At 34.4% G+C, this 26402-nt stretch overlaps 1 protein-coding gene across 2 annotated transcripts in view; it reads left to right on the top strand.

Annotated features, from left to right (window-relative positions):
* ATF7IP (activating transcription factor 7 interacting protein) overlaps positions 1-26402 on the top strand; it is a 127629-nt gene that overhangs the window by 4606 nt on the left and 96621 nt on the right. Inside the window, exon 1 of one of the 2 annotated variants that reach the window (XM_033867019.2) lies at positions 13376-13561. The exons of the other annotated variant lie outside the window; for it this stretch is intronic. Within the exon in view, the coding sequence (XP_033722910.1) occupies positions 13545-13561 (17 nt within the window). The 5' untranslated portion in view covers positions 13376-13544. Of the gene's footprint in view, positions 1-13375; positions 13562-26402 lie in introns of those variants that run through there. 2 annotated transcript variants of the gene reach the window in all.

Raw genomic sequence — 26402 nt, 5'->3', positions numbered from 1 at the left:
TGCTTCGTGGAATGTGGGATCTTCCTGGACCAGGGCTCGAACCCGTGTCCCTTGCATTGGCAGGTGGATTCTTTTTTTTTAACATCTTGATTGGAGTATAATTGCTTTACAATGTTGTGTTGGTTTTTGCTTTATAACAAATTGAATCAGCTACACATATACATATATCCCCATATCTCCTCCCTCTTGCGTCTCCCTCCCACCCTCCCTATCCCACCCCTCTAGGTGGTCGCAAAGCACTGAGTTGATCTCTGTGTGCTATGTGGCTGCTTCCCACTAGCTATCTATTTTACATTTGGTAGTATACATAAGTCCATGCCACTCTCTCACTTTGTCCCAGCTTACCCGTCCCCCTCCCCATGTCCTCAAGTCCATTCTCTATGTCTGTGTCTTTATTCCTCTCCTGCCCCTAGGTTCTTCAGAACGATTTTTTTTTAGACTCCATATATATGTGTTAGCATATGGTATTTGCTTTTCTCTTTCTGACTTACTTCACTCTGTATGATAGTCTCTGGGTCCATCCACCTCACTACAGATAACTCAACTGCATTTATTTTGATGGCTGAGTAATATTCCATTGTATATATGTGCCACATTTTCTTTATCCATGCATCTATTGATGGACACTTAGGTTGATTCCATGTCCTGACAATTGTAAATAGAACTGCTGAACATTGTGGTACATGACTCTTTTTGAATTATGGTTTTCTCAGGGTATATGCCCAGTAGTGGGATTGCTGGGTCGTATGGTAGTTCTATTTTTAGTTTTTTAAGGAACCTCCATACTCTTCTCCATAGTGGCTGTATCAATTTACATTCCCACCAACAGTGCAAGAGGGTTCCCTTTTCTCCACACCCTCTCCAGTGTTTATTGTTTGTAGATTTTTTGATGATGGCCATTCTGACTGGTGTGAGGTGATACCTCATTGTAGGTTTGATTTGCATTTCTCTAATGATTAGTGATGTTGAGCATTCTTTCATGTGTTTGTTGGAAATCTGTATATTTTCTTTGGAGAAATGTGTATTTAGGTCTTCTGTCAGGTGGATTCTTAACCACTGTGCCACTAGGGAAGCCCGACCTTTTTTTTTTTTTAAACAGAGAAAATTTGAAAAGTTATCTGATTCATTTTTTGGCCAGTGTGGAGCCTAATAAATAATATATAATTAAGGTAAAAAATTTTCATCTTAGTCTCTTTTGGTAACATTAAATATTCCTCTCATAAGGATGTTTCCCTAAGTATTAGTATACATTCATTCTCTATTAAATCTATTCTTTGTGCTGATTGCAGTGAAAAGTATAATCTTGATTGATAGTGTATTTTAGTTGTAATCCTACTTTTTAAAAATTATTTTTATATTAGGTACAGGAAAGAATGTCAGATTATTGTAAAAATATTTTTGTTGAATATAGTTAAACTTGAAAAATTGGTTGTTGCATGTAAAGAAGAAATCAAGGAAGTTAAAGATAGAAATCAAATGGTAAAATATTATTGGCTTTATAAAAATAACTCTAGGAAATAGGTAGAAATTGTGTTAAGATATTATTGGCTTTTCTTCAGCATTTTTTTTCTAATGAAAAAATTTTGTCTTTGGATATTTTTCAAGCAAATCCACTTATAGCAGTTTGCATATTTTTATTTTTTTGTGTATGACCTTTGCCCTTACCTGAGAACTTTTCATAGTTCTGATGTATTGTGGTATCTGTGTTTTCAGACTATAATAGTTAATTAGGGACAGGAGAAATGCTACTAGAAAAATGCATATGGATAGGGGCAAGAAGAGATGGCTGGCATCTTGATAGAGAAGAGCTGTCAGATTCCAAGTGTTAGAACAAGAATTAAAAAACTTAGTTTTGAGGTTACTTAATTTGGGAATTGTTATTCTTAAAGACACATTATTTATAGCATGTTCATTATGGTAATAGATGATCTTATTATGATTCTGAATTATAGGAATATTTAATTATGCTAAATTTGTTCAAGAAGACAAAGAGGGGTATGATTTGGTTTAGAAAGATTTCTATTATACTTTTTGTTTTTAAGTTTTGAGGTATATGGAAAATTCATACATTATCATACCAAGTTTTTCAAAGGAGTCCCATGTAGAAAGAAGTTTGAGAGTAAAGTTCTTGCTTTTGAGTTCCTAACAGCTGTAGGGCATTATAAATAAAAATAAGGTGATATTTTAACAGTAGATTATAAAAAAATATCAAGTAGCTCTGGAGAGCATTGTCCTTGTTAGTTTCCTAGAGTATCTAGAAACTACCTATCCATTAGTGGAGCTTCTTTTTTTAAAATCCTTGCCCATTTGATCTTGTTATGTTCTTTAGAGAGTCCAAGACTAAAAATTACTTCTCAGTGTTCTTAGATTGTCATGCAATCTGCAGAGGAAATCAGTGTTTTTTTTCTGTTATTTTACTTTTTTCAAAACAGAGAAGTGAATTCCACAAAATTAAACCGTTTATATATGCTTCAGGTTGTACGGTGGAATCCATCTTGTATCGGAGACACTATGATTGCTGGGCAGCATTTCCAGTTTTTTAAGTGCTGCAAAGTGAGAAAACCAGGGCGCTAGTGTTTATTTATACAATGTGAACGTTTTCAGTTTTGAATTTTGATCTTTGGGTTTTTGAGTCTTTAAGAGAATGACCCGGGCATCTCCTTGGTCACCTTCCAAAAAATGTGGCAGGCCTAAGGGTACAGTTGATATTATCTTCCTGAGAGTCTTTATAATTGGGCCTATGTAAACATGAATGTCTGGGAAATGAAGATGACCTTTACCATCAGAAATATTAACTTTACCATCAGAAATATTCACTTATTCATGTCTGCAATTTTTCATTGTTTAGAATATTATTAAGAATTTTGTGTTATTTTTTGTTATACAAAAAATAATTATCAGTTATAGTTCTAGTAACTAGGAATAACTAGATATATTCCCTTTAGTTTGGGAGAGAGACCCCTTTTTATGATGATGATGTGAGGTAGTAGTGTTATTATGTCAAACCGTATAATCCTTTCTCCCTTTCTTTGTTGTTTGTGTAGCCCTGTGTTACTTTGGGAACTGTTGTCTTGGTAGGTACCCAGGAATTATGTGTATGGCACTTTTACATTCTAATAAGGAACTTGAATTGTATGTTGGAATAGTGGTTCTGAGAACGGACAGGGCTGTAAAAGGATCTCTCCTTGAGCCAGTAATTGTCCAAGATGATGTCTTCCATTTTGTGGAAAGGTAAACTTAGAAGGTAGGAAGAGTTTCTGCTGTTTTGAGGACCAGGAGCAAAAGAAAAAGAGATTTTGGTGAATCAGTAACGAACAACTTGACTGCTTCAGCTCATTTTCAACTAAGACTTGCCAGCTTAGGAGTGTACCTGCCCTGTTACCATTATTAGATTAAATGTCTCAAGAGAAGGAAGAAATGGGGAAGAGTATGGAAAAGAGACTGTTTTTGAACTTCTTTTATTTCCTTTTAGGTAGTCAATGTCAGGAGCTGATTGGATTACAGTAAAGGCTAAACTGCTCTGAGACACTCTGTTACTGTTAAGGATGATGTTTATTTCTCTTGTGTAATAATACAGAGAAAAACTCTTCAGGTTTGTAAGTGGCTTTGGCTTAATGTATGGTTTCCATATGTTGAACATGATTTCTGGGTTGAACATGGCTGCTTTCACCAGCCAGGGGCAAGGGAGAAAGAACAATGGGAGTGCACGCTCATTGTTTTGAGAGCCTCATCTGGAAGTAGTACTATCATTTAGATTCATGTGTTATGGGTGAGAATTTAATCACTGGAACATACTTGGCTGGGAAATGTAGTATCTGGCTGGACAACCATGTGTTCAGCTAAAATTAGAAAATTTTATAAAAGAAGGAGAGAAATGGGTATTAGAGAACAGTTAGCCTTTTCTGCTACTAAAGGCAGCTGGAGAAGTGGTCTCTAATTAATTCATAATTTGATATTGAAAACTGGTTTTCTGTTTTAAGAATTAGATCCAGTTGTAACTATATATCTTCCTTTGAAATGGAATTTTGAGAGCTTTGTAATCATGATTCCTGACAGATTGTAGTTACTATAAATATTTACCTTATTAGGCAGAGTTTTTCCTCTTTCTGCTTGCTTTTGAAAACATTAAATCATGATTAGTTTTGCAAGAATTCAGTGTACTATCTTTGAATCTTGCCAGTTAACTTACTTTAAAAGGATGAAGGACTGTAGGTAAACTCTGACAATTGTTTGAACTGCTTCTTTTAGTTTCAAAGTTGAGTTTATGATTTCTCAAGATGGAAAATGTGATTTTTGAGGGCCTTGTAATATACACAGGTAAAAAATAACTGTGGTCATAAATTCTTTGCTTACAAGTAAAACTTATCTGATAAGTAAGTAATAAGTAACTAATTAAAAACAGCTCTTTGTAGATGATAAGTGTAACACAATAGATATCTGTGTAAGGCACAGAAAGTGGGACTCTGTTGGGGGGAGGTCAGGGAAACCTTAGAAGAGTTGTATTTAAAAAAATTTTTTTAAAAATATTTATTTATTTATTTGGCTGCACCGGGTCTCTGTTGCGGCATGTGGGATCTTCAGTTGCGGCACGTGGGATCTAGTTCCCTGACCAGGGATCAAACCTGGACCCCCGGTATTGGGAGCTTAGGGTCTTACCACTGGACCACCAGGGATATCCCAGAAGAGTTGTATTTTAAAAGAAGAATTACAAGGATATTCTTAGTAAAGGGAATAAAGAGGGTATTCAAAATCTCAGAGGTGGGAAAGAAAGTATTACATTTAGGAGAACATATTCTGATATAAATCCTTGATTTTTGTAAATAAAAAATCATTGATGCCATGGTGCCTACATAATGTACCTAATAAAGGATATTGTTATCCTCAGCTGGAAGTTCTCTAATTTCTCTTTTTACTTTGTATCTCTTTTAAAGGCATTTATTCCTTTCAACTTTTATGTTTATGATTATTTGTATAGTACTTTATAAGCTTCCTGCAGTTAGGAATTTTATCTTACTGATGTATCTGGCAAATGTCGCATTTTAAGGACAAACCCTTTCTAATTAGGTATAATAAGACTGCTAATAAAAGTATAAAATTGCATTCCACAATACCTACCTTAATATTCAATAAATATTTGCTTATTGAAAGAATAGAACCCCTTTGTTTTAGGTGCAAAAAAAAAAAAGGTAAGATGTTCTAGCTCCTTTCATTTAATGCATGATAATCTACATGTCAGAACTTTTAGTTGTTGTTGTTTTTAAATAATTAACCATGAAGTTTACTTAAGCAAGCATCCACTGGGTAAATTGTCAAAAGATTTGACAGACACTTTGCATCTGGAAAATTATAAACAGTAAAATAACTTGGAAAAAATTCTTCAATCCCATTCATTAAGAAATAGAAAAAATTTTAAAAACACCATTGCTTACCTATTAATAAGAAGTTTCTAAAATATAATTCTGAAGGACATATGTATGAAATTAATAAGGGTTTGATGAAAAGATGGAATGACATAATTATTTTGAGTTGTGTAATTCTCTTCTCCATCAAACATATTTTAAGTGATATAATAGTTGGCAAATTAAAAATATGCAAGCAAATTGACAGAAGAAAAAGAAAGAACAAAAGAAAAGACAAAGAATTTTCCTAAAACCAGTTAGTAATATCATGAAGGGGAAAGTACAGTAATTTTGTATTGGAACCTGGCCAATTTGTGTTTCCCAGCAGTATTTCTTACATATAAAATGGTGATACCACCTACCTGGTAGGCTTATTTTGAGAGATTAAATGAGATTAATTATATAAAATGTTAGCATTTGTTCCTGACACACTTTTAATCTCTGGCTTCAACCAATTGATGAATCTATTAGTAAGACATGAATATTTACTAAGAGGCAGCTACGTGAAGCTTTAGGGAGCCCTGCAGTACAAGGAGATATATGGAAAATGACAGTATTCTTCCTTACTGGAGTTAGAACTTATATACATTTAAAAAGCAACTTAGAAAAGTAGGTTTAATCATGCCCCTTACTAGTAGGAAAAATATGAATTTAGAAACGTAGTTTATTTGCAAAGGTTTGTGAGAGAGTCCAGCTTTAGGACTTATTCATTAAATTAAAACAAAAACAAAACCAAAAAGCACTACCAGAGTATTTAAGAATAAAAACCCCTCAAAGATTACTAAATCTCTGAGCCTCATCATGGTGAAAAAGCAGCCATTTTCTCACATTAATTATTTATCTTCAAGGTTTGTCATAATTCTTCAGACTGTCATTATTGCCAAAGTTAGAGATGAAGTCATTTATTTTGGGAGCTAGATCCACATAGAATTATCCTGTTTTCTTTTTGTAATTTTAGGGTGCAGGGTGATCCCTCACCCCTTATTTACCCTTCAGCTATGGAACTTGCTGGGCATGCTCACTTAAAATTGAGGTAAAACAAAGTGTCAGTTTTCTTCCATAACCCTTCCCTTGGCCAAGTTTCTGCCCCTAAGGTACAGATTTGATCATATAAGTTTGTTTAATAATTTTCTGATTCTTTATTTCGATGTTTTGTTTGACTCGTTTATTGAACTAATGACGTATTGTTAAGTATAGAAAGGCTTCTCTTTGTCTGCTTAACAAAACTATGTCCATTTGATATAAGAGGTAAGTTCTGTCTAGTTTTATAAAGCATAATAATTTACTTATTTATTTGCTTGAGTACAAGATTAGGAACCAAGAGCCATTTAATTTATCTCAATGAGATTTTGCCTGCATTACTTAAAACTGTATGGTATCATGGTTCTCTAAGAGTCCCACATTTGTCAGTGTTCCTTGTCTGTCAGGAAGTGATATTCTTTATTCCTCTTAAAGCTGGGAATCCATAAGTTATGAAAGAGATACTGTATTGATTTCCTGTGAAGACCTAGAAGGCATCATTTCTACATTTGAGATGCAGTCCTTGTTCCCTGTCATAGCTAATTAAAAGAGATTTGTTTTTAAACGTTGCATTTTTCTGTGGTCATGGTTACAAATTTGATTTATCCATTTTATTCTGAAAGGAAGGAAAACAGATTCTCATTGAAACTATGTAAGTGGGTTCATAAAAAGTAGAGAGACTCAGTTATGATACTCTATACAAGATTTAATCATTCTTCTAAGTAGTTTTTAAACAAGGCCAATCAATATATTCAGTATTTTTTTATAGAATTGTTCTTAAAATATTCTCATAGATTATTAACTTAAAACCTGTAGTAAGGTCTTTCATAGGATATTCTGCCCCCCCGCCCCCCCGGAATTCTGAGGGTATTGGATCAAGATACTATTTAAATTACTGTTTATACAAAATATATCTTAAATTGAGGGTTAAAGGTAGATTAAGAAGAAAGTATTTTTCTTATATGACCATTAAAAAGAAAATGTTAACCACAATTAAATCATTTCATTTAGTCCTAAATAATTCTTATCCTCCTGATCTAGAGTTAAGTAATCTACTTACACAAAGTTGTCTGCCCTGAACTATAACAGAATTATGGAAATCATGACTCATTCTCTTGATACAGTTATGACAGAGGTCCATCCATGAAGGTAATTTTATACCAGGATGCCTGTATCCATGAATCTCATCCATGTAATAGTAATAGTTGAGATGATTTGGTACAATCCTTTACTAAGGATTTTTTAATGTTTATTTAGAAGACACTTTTTTTCCTCCTCAGGTACAGTGGCAGCAAGGATCGTGACTCATTTTTGTTTCTTGATTTTCATTTTTCCAGGCTAGCCTACTTGCTTTCTATATCTGGTATACCACTTTCATCCTTAGAATTTTATTCACCATTGTGGGGATTTCTCTCACCCCTCTTCTGTGTAGGACCTTTGTTTTCCATGTGCTATGTCTTTTTATTGACTTATTCTGTCATTAGGGGGAGTGGACCACATTCTCTAGTAGCTTTTTGAGAAAGAATATATAGGAGATATGTTCTTTGAGACTTATGTGTGTCTGAAAATTGTCATTTTATATTTTTAATGCTTGATTGATAGTTTGGCTAGGTATACAAAGCTAGGTTGGAAATCACTTTTCTTTAGAATTTTAAAGGCACTGCTCCATTAGCTTTTTGCTTCTGTTACTACTGAGAAATCTGAAGCCGTGCTTATTTTTGATTTTTTCCCTCAATGGAAGCATGTAGAATCTGTTATTAGTTTCCAGGTGTTCTGAAATTTCACTTTAATTCCTTCAAATGGATCTATTTATTATTGTTTGCTGGAATTCATCAGGCCCTTTCAATTTAGCAGCTGTTGCCTTTCAGTCCTGGAATTTTTCTTAAATGATTTCATTGGTGATATTTTCTGCCATTCTATCATTCCAATGTGAATTTTTGGATGGATACTCAAATTTTCTTCTCTCTCTTGTTGACAGCTTTGTCGTTTTGCTCAGGTAGATTTTTTTTTTTTTTTTTTTTTTTGCGGTACGCGGGCCTCTCACTGTTGTGGCCTCTGCCGTTGCGGAGCACAGGTTCCGGACATGCAGGCTCAGTGGCCATGGCTCACGGGCCTAGCCACTCTGCGGCATGTGGGATCTTCCCGGACCAGGGCATGAACCCGTGTCCCCTGCATCGGCAGGCAGACTCTCAACCACTGCGCCACCAGGGAAGCCCTCAGGTAGATTTCTTATCATCAGGTCCTTTTATTGAGTTTTTCATTTTTTTCTATCATATTCCTAATTTCTGTTTTGTAATCCTTGCCTGTAGTATTCTATTCTTGACAAATGAATGCAGCATCTTTTGATATATATAGATACTAATTTATTTTTGAAGTTTTCTTCCTGTGTAGTCTGTTGCTTTGTGTTTTTTTTTTTTATTTCTGTCTTCCATCTTAGACTCTTAGACTTTTCTTAGTTGCCTTTCTCTTCCTTGCCTGACTGTATATAATATGTTGTGGAAGAGTAAAAAGTTGATTAGCATATCTAAATTTGTCAGTTTTGGACTTCATTATAGAGGCTGATCTGGGTGGGCTGCTTTTGGAGAGCTCCCAAGACCTTAAGGCCTTGTGTCTTGTGCTTGTTAACTACCCTCAGAGAGTAGTCTTACATTTTCATACATAGTAAGGATCGGATTGCTAGCATTCTGGGAGATTAATGGAGGAAGAGGATTGGATTCTCTTCAGTGAGCACTCAGTCCGTCTTTTTGGTATGCTACTCTCATTTTTAACTGTGGATATTGTTTTCAGACCTCTGCTAGGATTGGGGAGAGCAGGCATTCAGTGGAATGTGATGAGGGACATCTACGGTATCTTACTGCTTCACAAACAGCTTTCACTGGTATTCTCTTTTTTAGTCATACAATCCTACTATTTGCTCCCTTCACCCCAATTTCCAAAGTGCTTAGTTCTTCTAGTTACTATGTCTTTTGAAGTTTCTGCCATGTAAATCAAACTGGTTCTTAATTTATCCCCAATGCAGCTTAGAATATAGCGTTTTGGGAACTGCTGACTTAGTTACCAGTGGTTCTGCTTATTTTCCAGCTCCGCAAATCATGTAGCTATTGTCCCTTTTACTTTTCTCTTTGTTCTTGAGGATTTATGCCTTCAAAAAATACCTCCACTGTAGTTTTAGTGGGATTTGAGGGAGTGAAGTTAGGTGTTTTCAGTTTATCATCTTAGTAACCTTCTAATGTTCCTTTTCTCTTTTAAAATATATATATATATATATATAAAACGTTGATAGTAACTTGTGTAATTAAAGTGTATTAACTAAATTAATGAAAAGTGTGTTTACTTTCTACTTAATACGCTGAAACCATTTTTTTAGGTTCCATGGAATTTTCAATATTCTGCATGTGCAAAGTTTTTTTTTCTCTTTTTAAAAAAAAATAAATTTATTTATTTATTTTTCGTTGCATTGGGTCTTCGTTGCTGAGTGCAGGCTTTCTCAAGTTGCTCCAAGTGGGGACTACTCTTTGTTGTGTGCGGGCTTCTCACTGTGGTGGTTTCTTTCCTTGCGGAGCGCGGGCTCTAGGGCACGTGGACTTCAGCAGTTGTGGCTCGTGGGCTCTAGAGCACAGGCTCAGTAGTTGTGGTGCCTGGCCTTAGTTGCTCTGTGGCATGTGGGATCTTCCCGGACCAGGGCTCGAACCCATGTTCCCTGCACTGGCAGGCGGATTCTTAACCACTGCGCCACCAGGGAAGCCCCATAGATTTCTAATAGTGTGATATATGATATATAAAAAGTGTAGTAGTTGACTAAACTTAATTCTCCTATAGTTCTTTTTCATTACTACTTGTGTGACCCCTGGCAAATGATTACATTCTCTGGTCGTGAAAAATTTGAGATTATAGCACTATTATTTTACATGGTCATTGTAAGAGTGAAATGAAAAAATTATATGAAAAGGGCTAGTTTTATTTAGGAAGAGGTAAAACATTGAGTAATCATGGAGATGTTTACCTTACATTAGAAATGCCTTCCAAATGTGTTTTGCTTTCACAAATAAGCAATGATTGGGTTTTCTGACTAACCCTTCCAAAACCAAATTTCTTTTAACCTATGACATTATATAATCAAGCTGTACTCTTTCTTAGTAATGTTAAAAACTTTTTAAAGTAAATAATATATTTCTATAATTTTTATAGACATTTTTCAGACTTTATTCTAACACATATTAGCTCCTATGTAGTGCCTCTAAAAACACTTTAAAAACTGAAAAATGCCCTGCAAAAGGTATTTTTTTCCACCTTGGGTTTTGAAGTACAGAGCTGTTTAGGTCAAGACTAAAAACTTAGCTGACTTCTTCTTCTTGCTAGAAAGTAAGAGTTGAGATCCTAAAAATGAAGGTTCCTAAGGATGTAGAATTTTCGGAGATTTTTGTGGTAGAAATGCAAACACAGGGAATTACTTTCAACTCACCATCTATTGAGCAAATAAATACTATTTCACACTATGAAAGTGAGTGGAAAGTGAATTAAGTTGTTTCTGTCCTTTAAGAACTCATATATAAAGATATAAATAGTGAAATATGCTAAGTATAATGATGGTATATATAAAAGACCTTGAGAGAGCGATTACACCAGCAATTTGTGGGTTGGGCATAGTAAGGGGAAAGGAGAGCAAGGAAGAGATTGTCAGTGATAAGATAATTTAGGTTGAATCATGAGTAGGGTTTATTGGGTGAACCGGGATAGTCTCTTTGGGATAAAGAGTGAATGAAACATTGGCAGTGACACCACTTACCTGACTAACAGCCTAACCGTTATTCTTTCCTAAGTTGTTTCCGTGATGCACAGAAACAGAACCAGTGTGGGAAGGGACAGACAAAGCTCCAGTAGGCTTGGGCTGAGTGTAGTCTAGGATGTATTTTAGCTATTAGCGCTTTCGTGAAGTTATTTAATTTCTGAGCATGTTTCCTCGATCACGAATTGGAGATAAAACCTATCTTGTAGGGTTAATGTGAGAATTAGTTTAAACAATGTATATAAAAACTTATATGAAGCCTTGATTTATATTAATGGACTTCCCTACTCCTTTGTCTTCTAAAGCCCCTTGCATGAAGTAGGCAATCATTATATTGATTTGACTTACGTGCCTTGGGATAATAGAGAGGATATAGTAAATTAGTAGTAAAATGATCGTAGTGGCTGGAGGAGGATTGGTATAAGGAGGGAACTTAGATTATGTCTCTTATTTTGAAGTCTAAATTGGGTGAAAAGGTAGATCTTATAGCCAATAGCCAGCATCTTAGCTTGCCCGGGAAAGCTTAGACTGAGAAAAAAGTATTTAGTATTTACATTGGAAGGTGTCTGGCGAGACGGGGGAGGCTGAGGGAGGTGTGGGGAGCACCGCACGTTTGAAGGTATATTACATAATTTAAACCTTTGTGGAACAGGCTTCCGAAAGAATCTGCTTTTTGAATATCAGCTGCTCTTCATCAGGCAGCTCTAAATGTTTTGGTTGGTTGTCTCTCCGTTAACCTTAGCCACATTCTAGTGCTCCAGTAATGTCTATCCTGTTCGAATCTTTCCTAGTTTACCTCTTGCTTTTAGCAAATAGATTCGAGCCACCCTCAGAGAATCCATTATATTTTTGAAGAATTAATGTGGCTTAGATCAACTATAAACTTTTTTTTCCCTCATACAGTACTTAAAGCAGTTTACGTTATCTGGTTTACCTCAGGGAGAATAAATAAAGACTTTTTAAAAGCTGAGTATTTTTTTTAACTTTTATTATGGAAAAATTTCAAATATATACAGAAATAGAATGAAAAAATGAGCTCCATGTGCCCATCACTCAGCTTGAACAATCATCAATTTATGGGGCCAGTCTCCTTTTTGCTGTACCCCTACCACCCCCTTACACCCTTAACGTGTTTTAATAAATACCTACATCTAGTGGTAGATAGAGACAAAACAGCACAAGGCAGCTAAATTTTAGGATGGTAAACCAAGTAAGACAAAAGGAAAAGATGGATTTCCTAGCTGATGTGAGCTATCAAGCAAACAGGTTCTTTCTGTGCTTTTGTCCTTCTCTTGATGGTTGGTTACTGTTAAAACAAATTTGTCTTCTTAATACACCCACTTTCAGACTGAATTTTACCCTTTTGTTCTTCCTATTTGTTTTTTCCCCCCGGGGGTGTCTACATTCTTTATTTTATTTGCTTTTCACCCATATCAGAATGTTGGGAGGTCTGAGCCACTGCATGAAATTTAATTTGCCCTGGGACCAACCACTCACCTGGAGATGTCTTTGTGACCATCTGGACTACAGAAGAGAAGAAATTGTTCTTTATCTTTATGGCAGATTACTCAAAATAAGCTTTGTTGCCACTGTAGCTCTAATGTCTCTAGTCTTCCCCAGCAGTTATTTAAAATTATTGTCAAGATTCAATAATTTGATTGCAAGCTTTAACCATTCGGCTAGATTTGAGCACTTTGGGGCTTAGATTCTGTGGGAAAAACCTTTAATTAGCCTTCTATAAATGGAAATCGATTATCAGGATTTAAACAACTTAACTTTCTAGAAATTATAAAAATTGGCACTCTTTTTATGTAAAAAGTACTATAAAAGAGTAAAAAAAAAAAAAAGGACCTTGAGCATAGTTTGACTTTTTTTTTTTTTCTGGACTGAAATGGAGGCTTTCTTTCAAGCAAATTCCCTGATGTTTGCTGTGTGTGATTTGGCTCTATCTCTGTAACTGCTAATATGTGGCATGGACTTCAAGCTGTCTGGGATCAGGATGTGCCCAAACTCTGTATTGCAAGTCGGGATTCACAGGCATTATGTTACAAAACTGGCTTGCTGCCTTCTCTGTTTGCTGTGTTGTGAGTAGCTGCATTGTTTGTTGCAGTATATGCATTAGCTGTTGTCAGTGTTCAGCTTCCTGCAGGCTGACAAAGTGGGAGGGGCTTTGTTTGATACATAGCTGAGTTTCCACTGTGTGAGTTCTTGAGTGCACACTGGAGCCATCTTAATTACACTTTAGTGCAACTGAGACAGTGCAGCTGTCTCAAAATGGCTGCTAACCTAGTCTTTGTAGCTGCTTAGGCAGCTACTATGCCACTGAGGAGATTTGTCACATGCATCAGGACCAGAGGTAAGAACCACATTACTCTTTATCTCTGAACATTTTAATTAAAAAACATTTGAATTTTACTAAGTTTATATAGGAAGGCGAACTAAGAGCTTGCTTGCTAAGAAGTTGAAATGTTTGCTGATAGAACATTGAAGCCTCTGTTATGGAAACAGTACATAGGATGGTGAGGTCAAAGGTTAAATTCCTGTAATTTCTCACCGTCTTATGTTCTGACATTGCCAGAACAATTGATCACCACAGTAGTGCTTTTCTGGCCCTGATTAACTTAATGTTCCTTTTATGTTGGATATTTTAGTTTGCTTGATATTTATTTGTAGAAATTAAAAACAATATATTATCTCAGTAGATTTTTTTAAAAAGAAGCCATAAGTAAGCCGTGTTTTGCATGAAGATTGTGATTTTTCTGGGGGTGTGTGTGTGTGTGTGTGTGTGTGTGTGTGTGTGTGTGTGTGTTTTGGAGGTATTGTTTGGTAGCTTTTTGGGAAGAATGTTAATTCTCTGGATGTAAATCACAGTTACAAAAATAAACAAATTTTTAACATTGTTAGATTTTTTTTTTTTTTTTTTTTAACTGGGTTTCAGTTCTTTCTCATTATGCTGCCTCCTCCCAGCCATCCAATTTTTCACATTTTTGATGGGGCTAACTTTTCATCCTAACTAGTTTTTGCTTAAATTGGCATTCAGATTCAGATTTTGAATTTAGAAATAATTCACATCTTCTAGGTCTGGATACCCTTTTTCTTTGTATCTAATGTATGCTTATACAACAGGGCTGAAGTAAATCTCGGTTTTTTAGTTAAGTGAAATGAACTGTTGATGTCCACCTTATCTTAGTTAAAATCTGTGATATATTTAAAAGTAATGACTCAATAATTTTGTAAATTTAGTTTCAAAATTTTCAAAAAGCTTTCTTAACATTGTTCTGAAGTATCAATAGAAAAGTTTATTGAGATATTGTAAGTCCATAGTGACCCAGAAAGTAGGAGAATGAAATTTTTATTCACGTATTATTTCAGATAGCAGAACAGTTAGTTATAATTAAAGCACTGATGTTTGGATCGCAGTACTTAATAAAATTTTTTCTAAATAGTATTGTGCATTCCTCTAGCTTTGTCAATAGAGTATTATGAATATATCCCTGACTAATATGACATAGAACAGTAAGTTTTGATCTTTCTAAATACAGAAACTTTTAAAAGACAGTAACTTTTTGCACCTTAAATTCTTATGAAGGACCCCAGAATATTAAAGGGATATATGTATGGTATTTTATTATTGTGTAATTATTTTATAATGTAAAATTATAACATTTACTTATTAATTTTCTTAATAAAATGAGAACAATTAGGCTGTTACGATGAAAATAAAGGTTTGAAACCAGATCACGTATGACAATTATGATCTTATTATTAGTGTCAGGATCTAGGTCACTTAATTGTAGACATCCAGGCGCTAAGGGACTATGGAATTCAGTTTGAGAAGTATTCTAGAACATATATTCTTCATGTTCTTTTTTGACTTACAAATTTTCATGAAGGTAGTATATAAGTTCTATATTTACATGATTTAACAGTTTAAAATTGCTGCCTTGCCCCCAAATTGTGTTTTTACTTGTTCTTATTTTAAAATTCTTTTAGCAACATTATTGTTTTTCCTAAGTTAATCAGTATTTATTTGTTCGGTGGCCTAAAATGTTTTTGGAATAATTAGCTCAGTTTTATCAACAGCTGTAGTATGCTTATTTTACTTCCATTAACTTACTACTTTGTGACATTGTTAGGACTATTTTATGTGATAATAATGGATTCTCATAATCTGAACATTTCTTTATGTAAATGTATATAGGAGCTTGCTCCTGAAAGGGAAAAAGAATAACAAATCCAATATGCATGACAAATCCAATATATGTGAGAGGTTCTATCCATCGTGCATTTCACTTCAGTAAGGTTGTGCCCTAGAGTGAGTATGACATAGGCAAGTGAATGTGCTGTGACTCTAATCACTCTTATTTTTTTTGCCTCTCATAGTGTGAACAGCTCACTGGATTTCAAAAATTGCATACCATGTAAACCAGCTACTTGGTTTGATATTCTTTATTGCTGGAGAGAAACTGGCCAGGTTGAAATTATTGATCAATTTATGTTAACCTTCAGAGTAGGACCTCAGGGAAATTTTAATGATCCATTCTTCTTGCCTTCTATTGTGGACTGTAATATTTACATCCACCCTCCCCTCCACAAGATGAATCCACTGATTATTACTTATACATGGGGAAACACCAGCACTCTGTGTTTACTCAGGATGTTATTGCTAATTCTTTCAGTGCCATGTTGCATTTTTGCAACTATAAACATAAACTAGACCTCACTGGGATTATTACTTTTGGGGTTGGTGACAGTTTTCAAATTTTCTATGCTGAATGCCAGGTTAGCTATTACGCTGAATAATTGAGGGCATAATAAATCTGGGTGCTGGGTAATTGAGGTGTTATGTTATTATTTTGTCACTTCTTGTCCTCCCCATTTGTTTACCCTTTTTCACAAGCCATTTCACTAGCATAAACCTTTAAGAGAGATGTTGAGGTAGTGAAAAGAACACTGACCAAGAGTTCAAATCAAAATTTGAATTCTGTTTTTGCTACCCTTTTCTTATATTGGCCATCCATTTTCTGACTCTCATTTCCTTATGTACAAAATGGAGGAAAAAAATCCTGTCTATTTGGCAAGGATATGTTGATGATTAGTTTATATAATGTTTCTGAATAGTACCAGGAAATACCCTTTTTCACAAGCCATTTCACTAGCATAAACCTTTAAGAGAAATGTTGAGGTAGTGAAAAGAACACTGACCAAGAGTTCAAATCAAAATTTGAATTCTGTTTTTGCTACCCTTTTCTTATATTGGCCATTCCATTTTCTGACTCTCATTTCCTTATGTACAAAATGGAGGGAAAAAATCCTATCTATTTGGCAAGGATATGTTGATGATTAGTTTATATAATGTTTCTGAATAGTACCAGGAAATACTCTACAAATATCTGGCATGCTAATTTTCCAGTAGTATTTGAATGCTCTTCAGTTTCTTTGCTTCTCAGATGTCATATACTTTATCAAATGTGATTGGATCAGGGAATGTAGTATGTTTAGAAAGAATGGGAAATTTCTCATAGAACTCATGCTCAGAAGCAAGAAGTAGCAAGAAGCAGAACTCATGCTTAGAAGCAAGAAGTAATTACCAAGCATCCACTTGGTAATTGATATATTCATGTTTGCACTCCTGGGTTCTACTCTGTTAAATAAATTAGCCATCCTTTGCTGTATGTGGGTAGTGGCAGATGTGTTTATTAAGTAAAGCCAATATAGAATGTTGTCATTACAGAATCAGAGTAGGAGAAATGTTTCAGTTCTAGTCTGGCTGAGTAGTCCAAATATGCAGTGAGAAAATAACTTCTCTAAAGGGATGATGTGAATTCAGGGCCTAGAGTTTTATATGTTTCAGTACAAATGAAAGTCTTTACAGTATAGTTCTCTTTCACTGGCCACAAACTGGCAGCCAGCAGACTTCTTTGGTCCTTTAACCACTGCCGTATTTCTCTAGTTAACATTTAAAGTTGTCAGATTTTACACAAAAATCTGCATGTCTCATCTGTCAGAAAATAGAATATTGGGCAGTGCTAGAAATGTATTTTTGCTTGAGAAAAATAACCTCCAGTTGAGTAGCTACTGTCTCCTTCAGATAGGGCCTACTCCACACAGCTGGTCCTCTTCATTGATTCTGGGCCCCTGAGAGCTGTTCCTTTTCAATCCCTATTCCACTTACTTGACAGATTGTTGGCAACCTTTAATATCTAAAATACAGCTTCTCATCCAGAAGAAAGTAAACATAAGTAAAATCTAACCTACTTCACTTGGTAGGAGAGAGAGCATATATAAAGTCAGCTTGCTCTTTAGAAGATACGGCACATTGCTAACGTTTTTCTTGTCCTGATTTTTATATTAGAGTACCATTGGTGGCTGATTGAAGGAGATCCAGTGACAACAGGAAAAACTGACAATTGGTTGAAAGTGAGGCGATTAAAAAAATACAAACTAGAAACATACAAGTTCCTTGAGGTCTTTTAATGTGATAATAAATTCTCATTTCTTTACATGTTATCACTATTAAAGACATCACTATTTGTTGACTTGATGTTCATAGTGATGATATTGAATAAAAAAATGTTAAATTATATTCAAGATGTGCAGTTTCCTGAACAGGTAAATGAAATGAGCTTTATAAAAGATTTTTGCCTAAATTGATTGAGCTAAGAAATTTTAGCACTTAAAATGAGTAAGTTCCTAAAAGAAAGTGTTCTTAACTGCACTAGACTAGATAATTTCAGAGGCTGTTATTTTTGTAAAAATATCACTTCTGTTTACAAAACATTGACCATCTCAACTACGTGAAGACTACCATGATCCGTGAAACGTTGGCGGTGTATAATAATGATCTGATTTAAATTTGAATTCCACATTTTCCAGAGTAAAAGCCAGCTTCTTAGCATTCATGTAATACCATGACATAGGTAACTCTAGGGAAGTGCTAAAAGAAATTTACTCATTTTTGGAAAATGGCTTTCAAATTAGAGAGAAAGCTTTAGCGAAAATTGAAACACCGGTTAACTTGCATAGGAAACACTGATGGGCTCCCCTGTTTTCCACTTCTTACACTCCCGAAAGAGAAAGTGATTTGGGAGAAAGCTTAAAGTTTATTCAAAGAAGGGATTTTTAATAAATTGCTCAGGTTAGAGCTTTCACTAAGTGTTCTCATTAGTAATTTGTAACAGTCTGTTATTGGACATTAATGTGTGAATATGGAGATGATGAAAATAGTGCTTATTGACTCAACGAATCTTTGAGTTTAATGAAGGAGGGAGTTTTCTTTGAGTTTAATGAAGGGGGGAGTTTAACACCAGAGAAAAGAGTTGCTTCTGCATCTTCCTGAGGGCTTCTACCTTCCCTGCTGAAGTAAACCAGGCACTGCTGCCCAGTGGAGTCATCTGACTGGTGTTTCTTTTGCTGACATACAAGTATCATCGCATGCAAAGTGGAAAGTATTAGTATAGAAGTGATAGTTCTGGTGCTGCTAGTGAGTAGTTGTATAGTTTGGATAAATTATTTAAGCTCTTAATGCCATTCTGTGACCATTAAACAAGGGAGGTGGTTAGACTACAGGGAAGAACACAAACTTTGGAGTCAAGGTGAATTCATGTTCTTCCACTCACTAGTTAGAAGTTTATATGAAAAGCGTACAATAGTGCTCAAAGTATAATGGTTATTTACAGTAAGTGCTCAATAGGTCTTATGCATTATTTTTTATGGGATGAGGCTAGTTGCTTATTTTCAGAACTTTAGCTTTCTTATCTTTAAAATGGGAATAAAGTACCATACAGAGTTGATACTGGGATTTAAATGGGCATAACAAGTACCTAGTGTATGTGTGATACAAATTAAGTGTGAGTAAGATTGGTTATTTTTCCTCACAAGGTTTCCTCCAGCACAGATTTTTTTTTTCTCTGTTTCTTTTTTCAATCATTATGAAATTGGGGGGGAAATCTGGGGTACTGGATACTTTAGAAAAGGATCTTTAGGGAGAGGGGATTGTTAGGGACCTGGCTGATAATACAGTAAAAATGCCGGAGAGCAAGGTGTTTAAATCTCAAATTGAAGACTTTAAAGAACCTAAAGGGGACAAAACAAGCATTCTTATTTGTGCTAGGGCAGCATGATAGAGTGAGAACAAAAATGGACTGTGAATAATCAACTGATCCAACAAATTTAACAAATATTTATTATGCCCCTGGTATTTGCCAGACACTGTTTTGATTGCAGGCACACAATATCCCTTGCCCCCAAGGAGTTTACATTGGGGCAGGGAAAAAAGGAAGAGAGAAGTAAATATGAGATGCTTAACATGCTGAGAGATTGAGAATGCCGGGGGTAGGATGGGATAAGTAGTGCCTAGGTGAGCCCTACTCAGAATGTGTTCCGTGGATCAGTTCAAGGTCAGTTCTCCTCAGTTCATCTGTTCCTGGTTCTCCATTAGATAACTGAAATTAAGAGTGTCTAGAAAAAAAAAAAGTGTCTAGAAATTTCACATCAGTCTAATAAAATAATTTTATATCAGATCAAATAAGAAAAAGGCTTAATTTATATGCCTTTTTTCCCCCAAATAATTCATTTTCATTGTATTTTACAAGAATATTGGTATGTAATGGATTGGAAATAAAACATTGGGTCTTTACCATTGTTAGTTTGAGAAATGCTCAGCTAGATGGTAACTTCCATTGTTGGCACTTAAGCAGGCTGTAGAGAATTTGAGCTTCTTATGATTAATTCATTGTGAGGGGATTGTTTAACTTATTTGACTTTCAAAAACAGTATCTAAATACTTGTCATTAACATTATATTTTCTGATGGACTAAAGGATTTTAGGTCCTTTGATTTTAAAGTACTTTTATTCAAATAGTTGGGTGTATAAAGTAGAAAGAGAGAAGGAGGAAGCAAAATTAAAAATGGAAGGAATACAATACTTAGATGATTTCCAACTCTGAGATTTTATGATCAATTGTTGTTTTGGTATAAGACCTTTCCTCCCACAAAGTGTTGCTTATACAGGGTCTACTATGTGAAGTTACACCGTCTTATTATGCATTTGTCCCTGTACCTTCATCTGCCGCTGGTGGGGGCACAGATCCTAAGAAGAGAGTATAGTTGTTTGAGGAAATCTACTACAGCTTATCAAAGATAATGTGGGTAACATTTAAGATTATCCACATATTAGAAGTCCACCAATTCCTGTTGATATGTAACTTTATCATTCCCCTATCTAGGGCCTTATTATCCTTATTGTGTGATAGGGATAATTTAAGACCTATGTTTTAAGACAGCTGAAAATAAGATTAAAAAATAAGGAACATATTTTGGATAACCCCTAGTTAGCGTATTAAATACTTTTCATTTTATTACCATTTTAGATGTGGCACTAAACTAGTTTCGCATTTATTATTTGAAAATGAAATTTAATATATTTAAACTCAATAAAGTAGTGGAAAAATAGAAGTGGAGGTATAGAACTATTTATTAGTAGGTCATAAAGTAACTATAAAAAAATTTTAAACAGAGGACTTTCATAGATAATGATTCAACTCTTGCCCAGTCAGATCTGGCCAATTAAAACAATACACAAATGATTTAGGTTCAAAAAAGAATATGCCACACAAAATATGTTCTTGTGTAGATATTTGTAATATAACACGCCTGAGTTTTGATATTCAGTGCATGCTTTAGTAGTATTAACTAGTGGTAAATATGTTGAATTATTTAAACATCACAACAGTGATACCTGAAGATGTATTGTCCTGTTATATTTGGTGAAACATAAAGCAATTTGGTTCTAAGAACACACCTATTTAATGATCATTTACTATTTTAGTGATTAGTTAAATTTGAAAGGCAGCTGTAGAGTAGAATGAGGACAGCGTTTAGCTAATATGAATTATAGTTTATATTTTTAATGATTGTTAAAAATAGCAGTCATTGGATTTATGTAATTATATTGGCCCATGCCACAAATAAACTAAGGCTTTTGAATATCTCTGGGGGTTAAAAATATTTTTGGTGGGGTGGAGGTGGTATTTCAGTTATATAAGAGCTACAAGTTGATTTTTTCTTATTACCTGGATTTTAATCATATTAATAAATAGATAACTAGATATATTCTAGAACCAGTCAGTGCCTGTTGGGGAACGGATGGGGGAGGGTTTACTCAGCAGTATTCTTCTTTAGTTTGGTCATGAAATGAGGACTGCTTTATGTAAATTGTTCTTTCTGGCGCCAGCTAGCTGTAACTGCAGTCTGGCTGTACTAGGGCAGCAAATAATATGTGTCATGGATTTTCTGTTTGGAATGTATAAGAATGCAGCCTTTTGGACTGAAAGAGCAGAGTTGATGCATTAGAATAGGAATACTGAGACCTGAACAATTGCCAGTGAATATGTGGAATAGTAAGAAGCTATAAGCCTTTTAAGTTTCTATTCTGCTTTTACAGATTCATGCCTATTGATACTATTGGGTAATATGTGGGAGGTACCTAACTGCACACAGTTGCTGCAGACCTAATAGTTGGCAGCATAGAAAGCCATACAAAAGAATTCTGATTCTAGGCATCTTCACTTGCAACAGTCCTTTGGAAGATGTATGTTGAGTGTTCTGTGAGCTTCATTGACACGCTGTCTGATGTCTTCTGGCTTTTGTGGCTGATGGGATGTTTGCTGCACAAACTACATAACAGATGTGAACCACTGTTTGAAAGGAATTTTAATATGTAGCCAATCTACTGTATTCCTATTATTATTATTATTTTTAATGAATATGTACCAAAAGAGGAATTCAGGCTCAAAAAGGCTGATCTAGAAATCTGCATTAGCTTTTAATGCTTATACAGATGAACTGAGTAGCAGTGGTTAACAGAAGAGGAAATCTTTTTCACAGTATCAAGCTGTCCACAGGTAAGAGATTCAGGTCCTTTTTCTGTGATAACCCTTCTGCCTCCCCTCCCTCCTCAGGCCTTACATCTGTCTCTCACCTTTGGGAAGTTTTTCTTTGTTTTAGTTTTAGTAATACCAGGATTACTAGATTGTTTAATGTTAATTTTCAGGCGATTCTGAATGTCATATTTGGATTTGATTTTTAAAAAAATATTATTTTCACCTTCTCTAATTTTCCTCGGTTTCGAATTGAAATTAACAGTGGGTGTCATATGTGAACATTACTCATGCATACAATATATTCACATTACATAGAAATCAGTTTTAGGTCTCTCATCATTATAGTCCTGTTACTGTGTTCTCCGTTGTAGTGACACCAACTGGTACATACGGAGCGATGACATTTTGTAACCTTACTAAACTATAAAGTTTTAGTTTAAATGTACCCCTTTGACTTCATCAAAATCAGAATGCTTATGTTTTTACAAGGAGCTCATTGGCATACATTAGATAATGTGTATTTATATATATATATATATATATATATATAACATGGTCAAGTTTTCTCTACCACCCTCATCGTTTCCATTTCCACATATTTAAATATATCACCATTTTACAAAGTGAATTTAAGAATTTAAAACTAACATGAGTGTATTAATTAGAAATTCCATTGAATCTAATATTTTATTTCTTAAGGTAGGTGAAAGGTACATAGGCATTTGTTATATTATTCTTTTTTTGTATGTCTGAAAAATTGCATACAAAAAAATCTCATTGAAGTAAAAAACTATATAAAATAAAGAATATATAATTGTTACTGTAAAGATATGAAGATTTATGTTTATAAAGAAATGCATACTGATATCAGTATGGCCAATGATAAAATATATTACTGATTGATCTAATAATAATTTTAGGGGGAGGTGAGGAAGTTGGATGAAATGAAGGATGGTAGTTTAGAGGCTACCACTCTAGTGGTAGTTTAGAGAGGCTAGTTTAGAGAAGTGGAGGAAATGAATTAGATTAGGCAGTTCTCTGCCTTTGCCTTCTGGGAGTTAAATAGCAGGTTCTTTCTGCAAACTGAAAGTGTTAGTTTTAGGTGGGACTTCAGTTCTCTAGATTCTGAACGGTGCTCGTCATTTGTTACTACTGTGTAGTTGAGTACTTAAAAAAAACTAGAGGCCAGCTGTGATAGAAGGCACACTCATGTTTCAGGGGCATGAACTATTTCCTGTCGCCCTTTGACAATATTGCTTGGGATTTTTAAAATGATTGTTTTAACGTATGTTCTGTTGAAGTATAAAAATGTATGTTTGTGGGTGTATTTCCTCTAAGTAAACAAATTCCTTAGGATTGGAGAAATGCTGATAGTAGAAATATATCAATTTCGATTAATGTGCTTGAGGTTGGATGGAAGAATGAGGTTGGATGTGTTCTCCTGGTGTGGAGAGCATGGTTGGGAAATATTTTCAGACTTTTCTTGAGCCATTGTTTAGGAGAATATTGGGCTGGGAAGATGGTGGAAATAGACTGACTGGTTTATATATATAGGTAAAGAGGCAAGGAGTTGTTAGACCAAAAAACAGAGGAATTTACTGATTGGTATTAGAGTTGGGGGTCATGGAAGAGAAAGATGATGGAAAGTAAGACAGAGGAGTATTCTGTCTATAGAGAAATAAACCTAAAAGGAAGCAGGTAAGACAAAAAAATAAAGGCCATGAGCATAAAGATGTGTAATCTTTGAGACTGCTGAGGTTGAGTGTGCGTGATCCAAAAATCTGGGGGATAAAATTTGCATTTTTAGTTTTTGTGTTCCTCTTAGGCAACAAAATTTATTTAGCAAGCAGTGTAGACTTATGAAATCTTCAAAGTGAAATGGGCCTAAGTGATCTAGTAGTTCTAACATCACACTTTGCATGGGAGTCTACTGTTTGGTATTTCTGACAGGTAATTATCTAGTTTCTGCGTCAACCTTTCTAATGACAGAAGAGAGAGGCTCTAATTTCTTAAGGCAGTTCCTTCTTTTGTTGGATATCTGAAAAAAAATTAACATTTGCAGATTTTGAGACAAAATTGGCCTTTCATTGTTTTGTTCCTGCCCTCTACCTTGTGTCTGTCTCTTTCTCTGTGTATCTATCTTTTTTACATGACAGATCTGCACTATTTAAAGAAAGCCATTAAAATTCCCTTGTGTTTTCTAGGCTAAATATCCTCTGTTTTCCAACGTTTCCTCATACACTACATTGTTCTAGGTCCTTCTTTAGCCTGGTCATCCTGCTGTTCTTAAAAGTCTCTCTTTATCTGTGATGCTCATAAGTAAATGTATTACTAAAAAATATCCCTTTCCTCTGACTGTGTACTTCTGTTCTGCAGTTTAACTTTGCATTGACATTTTTGGCAGCCTCCTCCCACTGTTGAATTTTACTGAGTTTGCGGTAAGTTAAAATCCCTCAGTCTTTTTCATGTATTCCATTGATAACATTTAATATACTTAAATATTTGAACCAAGAGTATTACCTTATATTTGTAGTTATATTTTCTTCATGATTTCTAGTATTGTTTATTATGCTTTCTTTAGATTCTCCTTGCTATATTTTCCCCCTTTTAGTAGTCTTTTCAAAGAACTGGCTTTTGGTTTCATTGATTGCTTGCTGTTTTATTGAGTTTCCCATGATAATTTTCCATTTTTATTGTAATTACTTGCTTTGGGTTTATAACTTTTACTAGCATTTTTGAGTTTGTGCTTTTTTATTAATACGTGCATTTAAGGTTTTCTCCAGAGTATCATTTTAGTTGAATTCCCTGGGTTGTATTTTGTTAATACTTTGTCGTTTTTATTATTTTTACCACTGATTTCCTCCTTAATCCAAAGTTGTTTTGTTTTTCTTTTTTTTTTTTAATTTATAAGGAGATAACTTTCCCTCTCATTTCATTATTGTTTATCTAAATGTATTATGTTATGGCCCGAGAATGTGGCCTTGTGGGAATTTTTTTGGGGGGGGTGGTCTTGGAATTTATGATTTCCTTGTCACCACATGCACAGTCAATATTAATGTATGTTGGTTTTGTTCATAAAAAATTCATATTCTGGGTTTTTTGATATACAATTCTATTTATTTTTCTGTTTTTCTAGCATGTTAATTGAGAAATGCATTTTTTAATATTTCTTTTGTTTTTATCTGTAGATTTTAGAAAAAGGTGTGTCTTTGTGGATTTATTAGTCTTTTCCTGAATTTTTAAAAACGTGTTTTTTCTTTATGTTATTCGAAGCGATATTATTTAGATATATCAAAGATAATGTTTCTAGTGGATTGTACCATTTATTAATTAGAAATATCTTTTTTGTCCCATTACTTGATCTTCAATTTGAACTTTTTTTTTTAATATGTTACATATAGGCTTTATATGTATACTTAACTTTTTTTTTTGTATTTTTGGTTAGCATTTGCGTCATGTATCATTTTTCACCTCTTAGTTCTCAACGTTTTATGCTCTTTTAAGGTATGTCTCTTTTTTATAGCACATATTTGATGATATTTATATTTTACCCAGCTTGAAACCTAAGTTATTTTTAGATGATAGTTTTATTTATTTTTGTGCCATATTCCACAATCTCTAAGTCCATCAACTCCCATTTTGTAATTATCTTGGATTTTGATTCCAGAATATTTGTTTTAAAGATGGTGGGTCCTCAGTTATTTCAGTCTGCCCATGAGTTTTACTTGTTTTATGGAGCATTGCTGTTTCCCTTATCTGAGTTTCTTCCTAGGGCCTTTTGCTGTCTTGAGTCTGTAGTATATCTTTATATAATTATGTTAGCAATAATCTGTTTCCTCAGACTTTGCTCAGAAGTAATACCTTTAGTTTTTCTATCCTTGTTGATTTTCTGGCAATAGGATTCTAGGCTAAAAATAACTTTTCCCCTGAACTTTGGATATTGTTGTTTCTTTTAGCATTCAGTATTGCTGATGACAAGTCTGATGTCAGTTTAATTCTTATTCCTTTGTAGTTAAAAATGATTTTTTTAAAAATTCTAAGATATTAGTATTTATTCATATTGTTTTTCTGAAATCTTAACACAGTATGTCTAAGTGTTAAAAACTTTTTTTTTCTTATTTTAATTTAGTCTGTTTTGGTAATTAGTAGGCCTTTTCTATGGAAAACTTTTTTTTGGGAGGGGGGATCTGTGAATTTTTTTCTTCTCTCCTTTTTTTCTCAGTTCTTTTTTTCTATAAATCCTCTTTGGTGAAAGTTGTTGCTTCTGGGTGTATCCCCTATGCCTCCTTTCTTTCTGTTTTTCCTTTGTATAAT

The sequence above is a fragment of the Tursiops truncatus genome, chromosome 11, assembly GCF_011762595.2.
Source record: "Tursiops truncatus isolate mTurTru1 chromosome 11, mTurTru1.mat.Y, whole genome shotgun sequence".
NCBI classification, from domain to species: domain Eukaryota; kingdom Metazoa; phylum Chordata; class Mammalia; order Artiodactyla; family Delphinidae; genus Tursiops; species Tursiops truncatus.
Note: the sequence above shows the minus strand (reverse complement) of the source record. Positions and strands in the feature narration are given on the sequence as shown.